This window comes from Passer domesticus, chromosome Z (assembly GCF_036417665.1).
Source record: "Passer domesticus isolate bPasDom1 chromosome Z, bPasDom1.hap1, whole genome shotgun sequence".
NCBI lineage: Eukaryota > Metazoa > Chordata > Aves > Passeriformes > Passeridae > Passer > Passer domesticus.
Genome location: NC_087512.1, coordinates 59,051,959 through 59,064,250, shown reverse-complemented (window position 1 = coordinate 59,064,250; position 12,292 = coordinate 59,051,959). Strand labels below are relative to the sequence as shown.

Here is a 12,292-nt window from a genome sequence, read left to right as displayed (position 1 = left end):
TCAGTTTCTGGAACATATTTTAGATGAAGACTTTAAGGTTTATAATGAATGAATGGTCTTTTTCAGCAGATTTTTACACCAGCTTCTGTGCTTAATAAATTAAACCCTTAAGAATGAAAAGAGCTCATGGCTGTATTCTTTGAAGTATGAGGGAATCTACAGCCCAATGGAACATGGAAAGATCAAGAAAAGAAATTAAAGGGCTGCTCGAGATTAAAAATCTGAAATGAAATCAGCATAAAATGCAGGACAGGAAGTGGAAAGTAGCAAAAGAAAGAGAGTTCACAAACACAGTAGCAGATGGAACAAGGGATTAAATATTTTTTACTTCAGAGTTTGTAACTGCTGTTCACAGGAGAAGCAACGACCTGAAGAAGCACCATTCCCACCCAGCAACTACAATCTGATTTACCACTTGCCCATCATGAAACAACTCACTGTATATTTCTAAAGCCCACAGACACACAGGAACAAGATAAGTACACTTTTCACTCCCTGTCCTTGTCTACTCCCCATAATTACAAATACCCAGCCAAGCTGAACATTAAAAAACTGGTATGCCTAGTACTTTGCATTGAGTACAGCTATAAGCGGTTGCCAGAGAGAAGTCTATTCACAACAGAGATGTCAGCACCCAGCAGCGTCTTTGGCTGAATACAGTGGAAGACGGATACATGTGCTCTTTCATTACATAAAGTGGCAATTGTCTCTAGTACACAGGAAGAGCAGAGAGCAAGAAGTTTCACAAGTCATTGACACTGCTGCATCTGTTGTAGAAACATATTGAAACCCTGCGTATTTACAGCATTTTTTTATTTTAGGCATTCTCAGATTCTCTTGACATATACAACAGTATTGGAGAACAACCTGGGAAAGCAACAGGGATTATAAAAACTTTGATTTAGTAAACTTCTCCTTTTTATGTTGTCAAGGCTCCAAATTAAAGGAGAAATATTTTATGTCAGACTTGTTTTTTCCTTGCCTCAAAGTTCCCACAGTTCATGTGTTCATATGAAAAAACAGGACACAAAAAAACCCAGAATATGGACAGCAGATATTACCCAAGCCTGCTCTGCTGGTTCTTCTTCCTTCTTTGTTTTGGGCTTTTTATTTAGATGTAAAATAAGTGAGTCTCTCACTCTCATACATATTGGAAAATAGAGTTTTCCAAAGGTGCTATTTCACAACAATACCCACCCTATATCCCCTTTTTGCCTCAACCTGCTTCAAGGTGAATAAAAAATCAGAATTATACTGACTTTGTGTGCATCCCTGGATCATGCTAGTAGTTGCAGAGTCTATCTCACCAGTTTCCATGAACATTCTTCAGTGTTCCATTCTTCTACATGTTTTCCTGTCTTTCCTTTATTACAAAGGCATGTCAGATACCTGACATTCCCCTTCTTATTACTAACACAGGAAACTTAACCAATGCACAAATACAGACTACTAGGTGCTAAAAATCCCTTGATCAGCTTTTTCTACCCTGAAGTTTTTGGTCTCAGTTGCCTATTTCCCTAGTCACTACTACTGCCTTGACAGAACAGTATCACAGCACACCAGGTGCTAAAAAGAGGTATCTGCATTTGAAATTAATGACACTGACATCAGTCAATTATTCCACTAACCACTTTCTTTTTAACACTTGCAGTATGTTTTTTTTAAGTCTTGTTATCTATTATCATAGGTATTACTGGGAATGGCAAATTTCATGTAAACCGAACATCTTCATATGATACTTCTTGCTCATTCGATCACCCTTTCTTACAGACAGCATGCACTCTTCAAAATAGACATCTTATCCCAAGGAAGAAAGTATGCTTGACTACCACTATATTCATATTTACTAGTCAGGAAGGTACATTTATCATCACAGCCAGGAACCAATACATGAAGCAGTAAAAGTGAGGCCAAGACAGAATCATAAGGAGAAATCCAAACAATCTCACCCTGTTATTAGAGGTCACTCAGAGTTAGTAAGTATAAGAATCCAGAGTACCCCTTGCAAGTTTTCTGGCAATTTCTTTACACTTTCTCAGAAGAATGTGAGTAGATCTAAACTGTGTCCTTAATTTTTATGTTCTAAAACATATAATCATCATTGAAGAATCAAATGCTATCTCTTATGTCCAGCAATGCTAGAGATTTCCTGAGGCAACCACTTGCTCTAATTCTGAGCAGAGAATACAGGGCAAAACTTTCATACAGTGTAGAATCCAGTATTTCTAGCAGCAAGCGAGGAAACAAAGATCTTCTACAAAAAGTTGAAGCTACTTTATAATTTTCATGTCAAACAGACAACCAGGAAATAATTTGATTAGCTGTAAAATCTGGATTGCTTTTACCCACACTACCTCCAGTGCAACAACTTGGAGTTATTAAGGTTACTTTAAATTTAGAAGAGAGATCAGAGTCTGATGTAAATAAACTTTGGCTGAAATCTGCTAATTAACAATATTAAGAAATACACTAGTAAAGATCTGAATTTGCTTAATGTTGAAGCACACTGACTTCATCTGCATAATTTTCAATTTATCTCACACAATTAACAATAATCTATCCATATATAGGTCTAACCACATACTGTGAAAAGCAAGACATAGTTTTTGAACATTCCTACATACAGTATAAGTTTACGTAAAAGGTAAATACATAGTTTTCAGCTCCACACTGGAAAACATCTTCTACCCATATAGTTCTAATGAACACAGTAGACATCTTTCAGAGACAGAAATTAATTTACCAGCTATTCCAGAACCAGGGCTAGCTTTTTACCTAGGTATTTTGCACCAAGTAACTTTAACTTCAGACACTGTAAGCACTTATGCCTTCTCTCAAACTGGTTTTTGCACCAAGAAGCAAGAGGATTTAAAAAACCCAACAAACAAAAAACCAATAACCAAACTAAATCAAATCCAAGCAAGCCCCCCACTAAGAAGTCTAGCACTCCCAGCTCATACTTGTAGAAGCAACTGCATGACTGAGTATGCTAGAGGATCGGACTCTTAACACATACGGAACCAGAAATCCAGCTGATGAAGATCCGCTGGCTTCATGGCAAATCAGCCATTTATTATACTTCAGCAGATATCTAAAACCTCACAACAATTTTCATTTGCATCTCAACTTTGGAGTTTCTTGCACATCCTCCACGCTCTGACATAACAAATGCTGAGAACATATGTTGACAGCTGAGGACAAAACTATCACAGTTTTAAAAACCTAGTATCATCTGCTGTGAATGAAGTTCCATGGCCTGAATGAATACCATGTATCAGAAAAAGAAGTCATGGGTTTCTGTAGTACAGTGGTTATTTTTTTAATACTTAAAACTGAAAATAGAAGCAGTGCTTTATACATAATTTTATTGCAAGAAAAAAGAGGGTACAGAATAGCAAAATTAAACCTCACGGCAGGGATTAGATGGCATTGTTCCAGGTACACTGACAGAACTGTTGCCATCCACAATGGCTTCTTACAATTTAATACACATATATGAACCAAACAGAATTTTAAATTGTAATTATTATTAGGGAATTATTGTAATAATTCCCTAATTATTACAATAATTGAATCGGCAAGATTTTCTTGAGTTCAACAAAACATCTTATTTAAGGCATATATAAAACAAGCTTCTTTTCTACAGTAAAATGTATTATTTTTTCATTAGATTGCAACAAATTATGTTGATTAATTAAAGCATCCATGTGTTACAAAGTCCCCCAAAGACTTCTTTCTGTAGAAGTAAAAACACATTTGTATAATTTGTAAAGATGATTAGTGTGGGGTCCTCACTCTGATCTATACTGTGGATTAATCTCTTAAATCTGGGCAATCTGTTTTTAGATAAAACAGATAATAAAGTATTTATTTCTAAGAGAAGAGAACTACTTAAGCAAAATTTTTTTGGATCCAAAGCATTCTTACACCACCTTTATCATGTATTCTGCTTTGCCTGGCTTTCTAAACCTTTTAACCCATGTCATAATTTATTAATCACAATTTAATAATTAGAATAATTCCCTTTTTAACTGGGTATTTCTTTTCATTCTTCTAAGGCACCCTGCAGTCCAAGACAAGGAAACCTCTTTGTTGATTAGTTATTTAAGACCAGCAACAATAACTACGCTGGAAATAAAGGTGCTTTGAGAGGATTACACAAAGCTAGCTCTCAACAGGCGCAAGACAAAAGCAGCAAATTACAGACCCACATACTTCATTGCATGTAACCAAATTGGCTGGTTGAAATGCTAATTGCCTTTCAGCAAAGCTAAAGGCAGACAGGGGACCCTGAGCTTCAGAGAATGACAAGCATTTTTTACCCCACTTCTGCACCACTGTCTTGCTGAGAATTCTTCAAAATCTATTCATAAAGGTAGCTCTTTTCCTAACCTTTAAAATGTGGGAAATTTCTAAAGCTCTTACCAATACCTCACATCTGCTGGCCTGCCAAACCCATAACAGATGGCTGAATTAAGGCCATGTTAAATCCCTAATGAAGTAAAGCTTGAAACAATTCAAGCTTTATAGCATAAATAGCAGTAACGTATTGGACCAGTCTGAGTTAAGTGACTGAGAAGTTTCTTTTGCCATCAGAAAATGAGAGTCATAACAGTTTTCTAATTAACGAGTTTATACAAGATTAGACAAACAAAATTATCATGGTATAGGACAAATATATATTGCTGTTACATTCTAGAGAAAATTCTGTCCCAATTAGAATAATCCAGAAACACAAAAGCTCTGATAAACATGCAAAGCATCTTCTCTGTTGTTTCATTTCACCAAACAAATGTATCTTTATTTTTATTTATTTTACTTAGTCTGTCAAATATGCCTGTTTCAGTAAGTACCAGCATACTTATCTTAACTCCACCCTTGGTTTCAATTTTCAAATTATTTCAGTACAAGAAACTACAACAACTTTAGTTTTATAGGAAATATTCACAAGCCAATCTATTAAGCATTTTTTCATATTATTAATTTTTTCATATTTCAGAACTTACAGTTTGAAAATTCTATCTGAAAATTGCCTCAAGTTGTCATACCTAGAGTAAGCTAGATCTTGGAAGTGTTTATTTACACAAAGTATTTCCCAGTGATATTATCAACTGAGAAAGTGACTTAAGAAAGTGAGAGTTTGCAGAAATTTGCAAAAACATTTATGATTTAGTATTATTTTTTTCCCAAGTAAAATATATTACAGTGGGTCCACCTGGAGTGTAAGACAAATAGCAGCTAATATTGTTTCCCTCGGTCAACCTTATTTTTTTCTTTCCTTAAGAAATAGTAATGCAGCTCCTCTCAGACAGACGTAATTCTTGAATTATGACAATGCCTACAAATGACGGCAGTGTCTTTGTAAAATTCAATGTTATGATGGAGATACTGAACAGCAGTGACACAGTATATATTGGGAGAAGCATTTAAACACTATATATACTTATTTCTAGAGAGGAAAACAACTGTTATATTCATGTTTATATAACAGTTTTATATATATACACACACACACACAAACATATATATATAATATATATATATGTTACATACAGTTACATATGTATATTGGCTATACTGTAATTGAACCATCTTGTAGAGCTGAAATGCATGCACAATTTCTACAAATAAGTACAGCTGATCAAGAGGATTACACATGTAAAAATAATTATGCATGTGATCATATTTTTAGAAGGTTGAGGCCTAATAGTCCATAAGCAAATAATTTCAGTATATTTTTTTATTTACTCTTACCTACCTACATTTTGGTTTTTCTTAGTGAACAACTAAATTTACCTGATATCAGGAACACCCTCAAAGAGGTTGGTATTATTCAGAAATAAAATTTAGCTAATTTCATCAGATATCCTAGCTCAAATAATAGCAAGAGTCATAGATAAATTTTACTGTTCCAATACTTTCCAAAACACCTGGGACTAAAACACTTCTGATGTAGCTGGGACAAATTTTAAATATCCCTTTCTTCCAAGCATGATGCAAGAACATATTTTTCCAATTTTTCAATGAAACATTCTAAAATTCAAGTTCTGTTAACCTTATAGACCACTTTAAAAGCATGGTTATTAAATATTCCCTTATTGTTACCCTGTCACAATTCTGAAGAGCAATGTGTAACAATGTCAGAGGTGATTTATAGACCATCAATATTTTCTCACAAATTGCTATAAATAATTGCTGCCCAATGAATGAGATCCTCACAGATCTCTGTAGTGGTATTTTGTTTAGTGTTACGCAACTAAAGAATATGCTTTCATAGCTTTTCCAATACTTTAATTTCAGTCATCATATTTACATTCTAATTAAAATATTCATGTAAGCATTTGTAGGTTTAAGCACTCTATTTTTCAAATGGAATTCCAAAGCAAATGAAAACATATTGAAGATAATAAGCTAAAATAACAAAATTCCATGGATAGTAGAGATTTTAATATAGGCTATGATTTAGACCGAATTCTGAAAATGTCTTTCAAATAAAGCTTACAACAATTTCTCAGGGAAGAGTTGCACAGTACATTTGAATGCATGAGGATCAATCTCATTCACCAACTATCTGAAAATCATCCAGCATTGTTCTTCAACCTTAAAAATACTAATAGCACAAATAAACTGCCCAGCAGTAGTCTTCAAAAAAACAGATAACATTTTCCCATCGATTTTCATGTGTCCAGGACCTAGACCACACTAACAATCTAATAACCATGTGCTCCCATTATCAGTGTTAATTAATTTTCTCAATTTAGTAAACATCATTGTTTTCTTCATCTAAAGCTATTAAAACACAAAAGTGTATTAGAAAACTGCTAAAGCACAAAACCGTACTTTAGAAATCTATAAAAACATAAATACCAGTAACAACTACAAATTAGAAATTGTATACCCTTGAAATGTGGTAGCTCTTATATTATCAAACATTTGCCAATTTCAATTTTAAGCCTATTATGCCACAAATTATTTGATTTCCTCAGGAATTTGGTTCTTTTGAGTCTTTCAACACCAAACCTTGTTTAGAGTAGGAGAAGCTTGTTCTTAAGGAACAGATAAACTAAATATAACACATTCTACCTTCAGTTCTTAAACTGCCCTCATGGCAGAGTCCCAAAATACTTAATACTTAACTGAAAGATCTACTCTAGAAAACATGTATAAAGTGCTATCAAAAAAAAAACCAAAAAACAAAAAAAAAAAAATTTGGCTTCTATATAATTAATAGGATTTTTTAAAATCATATGTTATTTCACATCTGCACTATAAAGCAATTACAGATTCATTAAAAATAATGAATGATTTTTGGCAATCAGTTGCATATACATTTGAACTTAACTTTATCTGGGTTAGGAAGAGTGAATTATGCAATGTCTTACATAGAATCAACACATTAAAAGCAAGAAATAAAAGCAGTATTTCTAACTGTAATCACTTACATGTCATATTGTAATTATTAATGTTTAGAACTCATTTCTTATTAGACAATTATTTGAAAAATTCATTCTTACTTTCACTCTACTTTAAAATACACAGTGCATAGGCAGTTCCTCCCCTTCCATTTTCACCTAATTTAAACTGCCAATGTTTTATTCTTTATTAAGAGTCAAAAATTGTTGGCTTCAGACTGAGCTGCATCCTGATAGCATCCCCTGAGAACAGAATTTTCCATTGGAAAGACTATTGTCTCCACCTGCCCGGCTTTGCAGAGCAGAAAGAGAAGCTGCTAGAACAGAAACCTTAGGAGACTGTCACCCTCCAGCAGCCCCTCATGGATGAGCGACAGGCTCAGTGACGCTGCTAAACCCGGTCCGTGCCGCAACAGGTGCTGTCTGCAGAACATCGGGCTGGACAGGGAACATCTCTGCAGCTGACACAGGATGCTTCCAAAGCAACTAGTGCCTCAGAGAGAGGGACAATAAACGTACCTGGACCCTGGGACAGGAACATCTGCGTCTTCTGGACTCCGCCAGCCGCCAGCGCACCCCCTGTCACTCACACATTATGCATTCCCGCCTCCTACTCCTCCCTCTGTTCTGAGTAGCGCCCAGCACTCTCCTCCCTCTCCTGACTGCTGCTGCCTTCCCGCTGCTGTGGAGATAAAAGGGGATGGGAATAGAAGAGGACAAAATTTTTTCAAAGCCCAGCAATTCCCGCTGCACTGCTGTAATTGAGATAGAGGCAGCCCCTCCCACCAGCGCCTTGGCAGGTCTTACTCAGCTTGGGCTACACTGTTGTATTACTCTACACAGCAAAACTGACAGGTTTTATTATTGGATTATGACAGATTTTGGATTCAGGTTCTCAGTGGCACCCGAACATGCAGCTCATCTTGGTTCAGTGCTCAGGATGGAGAAATAATTCTCTGTTAGAAAAACCATTTCCAATTCTAGATGAAGCATTCCAGACTCACTGTAGCTAATATCAAATTCAAATTTTAACAGTCACCACCACCCCAAGCAAATCCTGAGCCACAAGACAAAAACAAAGGCAACACTCAGATCTTGTCAGTGTTGGCCCTCAAACACACAAATTCTCCCACTTAATAGCAAATAAGTATCAAAATTTCTTCTTATCCAGTAAAGGAGAGAAGGAATAAATAGAGCACAGAACTATTCAGGCAAAACCAAGACAGAATCTAGTATACTCTATGCCTCCTGATGTCATTAGCCTAGTCACTACTTCAATCTGTACTGAGTTATGATAATTTGGGAATAATGTAAACAAACACGGAAAGGCAAAGAAGATGCTAGAGAATGATGAAAGGTTAGAAAAATTACTTAGTAAAAAGCACTTTACAAGAAACATTTTGCTTATAAAAAATGATGTTTTAAAGTAGAAGCATTCCACCTAACAAGCCATCCAGCCTAGTGTAAACTCATAGCAGGATAGTATGAACTGCCTCTAAGAGATAGCTATTTCCCTCCTTTGACAAAACAGGGAGTCCAAATAATTATCTCAGACTACTACCTAGCTTTGTTAGGTAAGAAGAATTTCTCTATTAACTCTGTATACAGCTAAAGAGAAATCAATGTTGATAAATAAAAATTTGCAGTATAACTCATAAAGGCATGAACAATCTAATATGCATATGGAAAAGTAGTCATTAATAATCAGAACAAACTACAGTTCTTAAGAGTTGAAGAAATATTGAGATGATTCAAACATTACAAAAAATATCTTTTTTAAAAAATTCAAACATTTTTTTCTTCTAAACAACTATGCTGTGCATGTAAAAGGAATTCACGTTGTGCGCATGTAAAAGGAATTCAAGTTGTTCTCTTTGATAATCTGTTTGATATGTTTAATCACTTCTTGCACTAGTTCACCTTGGTTTATATCTGACCATATTTTTGATCAATACTTTATTATGCATATTCCTAATGTACCTCATGTACCTAATGTACCAGCACCAGTTCATCTTGCAAAAAGAAAAAAAAAAAGTATCAAGAACATTCCCTCTAAAGCCAATACTAATAGTACAGAATTTTCAACCAGGTAGAACTTAGTGCATGAACATGAAGAGATAAGTACCATGTTTTTCAATACCATACTGTTATTATATTTCAGCTTTAAAATCTAGATACCATATTGTTTTTCCTCTCTGGATCAACTGGCTGAAAGGATACTAGAGGTATAAGATTATTTTTATCTTTTATTCTACAATGTTGTTTCAGCTTATATGATTTATCTAAAGTTTTCCTCTTTTCATCCAGTCTCTGAACAAAGCTCACCTCCCACCAGCTATCAGAGGGGCTGACTCAGCAGTCATTAGTTCTCAATTACAGAAGGCCTGAGCATATTAAACATTGCTAATTACTGAGCTAGAAAAGTAAGGATGAATGAGAACTCAGACTTGGACTCAGTAATTCATATGGTTATTCTCACAGGCTCTTTCCAGCAAACTGCATTCATACCCAAAATGACTGTACCTTTTTTGCTGTGCCATCTGACTCAACACTCTATGTTTTCTCTCAAACCCCGAGGATTTCCTAATTACTTTGTTTAATTTTCATCATACCACTCCAGGGATCTGTGCTTCCTTTTGTTACATGTGAGGATGAGAGAGAACTACCATAGGATTTTATCAGTGATAGTCCTCAAGCAGCTGGAAGGATGATGGTGATTGACATCAGACACTCCACACACACTTTTAACAACTCAGCATGCAGCCCACACTGCACTCCCAACTCTTACAAATGTCAGAGACAAACAATCCGGACTGGTATGGGACCTACGATAGATTTGGCATTGCACAGAATTGTGCCTCCGCGTCAGCCTTAGCTTCTCTTTTCAATAAAAGCAGTAAATAAGGTGTATTAAGTACACACCTCACTTCTTTGTTTGTTTGGATACCCTTTGTTCTGAAATCATTAAAACTCTGTAAGCAAAAAATGGCTCTGCTGCAAGTAAACCAATACTGAAAGCACCAGAAACAACAATTTATTTGTTTTGAAACCTTGCCTTTCCCCTCCATTCGCATCATCTGAAAGAAAAGACCACAGAAGAGGGAGTTAGAAACAAATCCCTGAGAAAGAACACATGACTTAAAGGAGCAAGCAGAAAAAAACATCTAACAAAGGCTTTTCAGGCATGTGTATTTTCTCTTCTTTACATTTTTGTTTCTATTAAGCAAGATTTTTGTGTTATATCAGTGCCATTTGGTTTTCAGTAAGAGGTACTGATATCTTAATCTACAAATATCAGAAACCAAACATAACTGCTACAACAATTTTTTTATTCATAAATGCCACTAAAATTCACCTGTGTTTTCACCTGAAACATCCAAGTTTCAGAATTCTGGGCTAAGCACCTATTCGAATGCAAGTACCAAACAAAGAGATTTAAAAGTTTTGAAATTTTAGCCCTGCACAGCTTCAACTACTCAGAATGAGGAACAAGAAGCATGTGCATAGCTCTTTCATAGATCAATGCTTAATTATGGTATAACAGACAAGTTATTTTTTATGTCTTATTTATAAATTAAGCTCTCCAATACAATGCACTTCAAAAATACATAATATCCACCAGATACAGGCAGATACTGAAGCTGATCTTGCTTCTTCACAGAGCAATGGCAAGATAGAGATTTTCCTCCAAGAAATTCATTTGGTCTTGGTAGTCAGCTGTTAGTTTGTTTTTTCTAAGTGGATTTTCTTTGAATGATGGTCCATGGTACCGAGTGACTTTGCAAGACAGACCATGCTAGAGATGGCCACAAGCACTAATATCCTTCCCTGTGCATGTGCAGCATGTGCAGCTGTAGCTTGATTTTTGATTCTGATTTGTTTGTTTTGCTGGCATCTAGGTTGCATTCTCCTTTCTCTCTTATTATTCAGTGTGATTCACACTGGGGACCACATCCAGCTGCCAGTATTGAAATAAACAGAAGCCAGAACTATAGAACATGGCTTTAGTAGCATAGTCTTCAGGGAACCATGCTAAGTCAGGCTTCAAAAGAGGGCAGAACCAACCAAGACTTATACCAAAAAGATGTGCTCATCTCACAGCCTGACTAGTCTGTCCTAGCAAACTTCTGGCCTACTATCCCATAGCAGCTTAGCATCACAGTTGGGTTGTCTCTTCAAAATGTGAAATGAGGTTTCTGATAACTTTTTGGTTTTCCTACCTGCACTCTGGAGACTTCTATCCAGCCACCCAATGCCAGAGAAATACTCAGCCACTGCCAAGTGACACCTGATGAGAGACACTTGCACTGCTCTTTTTCCTGAACTTTACCACATCCTTTTGTTGGGCTGGGAGTACTTTAATGTCATGTTCTCGATTTTACTGCATAGGTTCCTGATAAATAAACAAACACATGCAGGAAATAGAAAAAAAACCAGACAAATGAGAACAATGCTAATAAAATGAGAAGACTGTATGACAAAATTGAGTAATACACTTCTGACTGATCAGTTTGTGCCAGACTAGTTCATGTGCTGACATATATAGGTAAAAGATTTAAGAAACCGAACTTCCAAGCACATCATGCTCTTTTTCAGTGGACAAATATTAATTTCTTTATGCTTCCTAAAATCAATTTCATAAAGGTTAATCTTTTTATGGTACAGCTCCTTACTTGTATGCAGATAAAGCATGCTGATGTTTTAAAAGAGCTTTTAACATAAAAAGTTGAATTATTCCTAGTAGTAGGAAAAAGTAAGTGGTTCCTAGCATCTGCTCATTAAAGGCTGTTATATTTTAACTCACATTACAACAGAAACACTATTCATATAATCATAACTTTTTGATTAATGAACTCTCATTTGACTGGACTTCCACAAAA

At 35.5% G+C, this 12,292-nt stretch overlaps 1 protein-coding gene across 1 annotated transcript in view; it reads right to left on the bottom strand.

The window, feature by feature from the left end:
* Positions 1-12,292, bottom strand: part of ADGRV1 (adhesion G protein-coupled receptor V1) — a 283,830-nt gene that overhangs the window by 262,787 nt on the left and 8,751 nt on the right. The window contains exons 4-6 of the mRNA XM_064402834.1: positions 11,633-11,805; positions 10,335-10,489; positions 7,932-8,094 (exon numbers count right to left, since the gene is read on the bottom strand). Coding sequence (XP_064258904.1) covers positions 7,932-7,953 — 22 coding nt within the window. The 5' untranslated portion in view covers positions 7,954-8,094; positions 10,335-10,489; positions 11,633-11,805. The remainder of the gene's footprint in view (positions 1-7,931; positions 8,095-10,334; positions 10,490-11,632; positions 11,806-12,292) is intronic.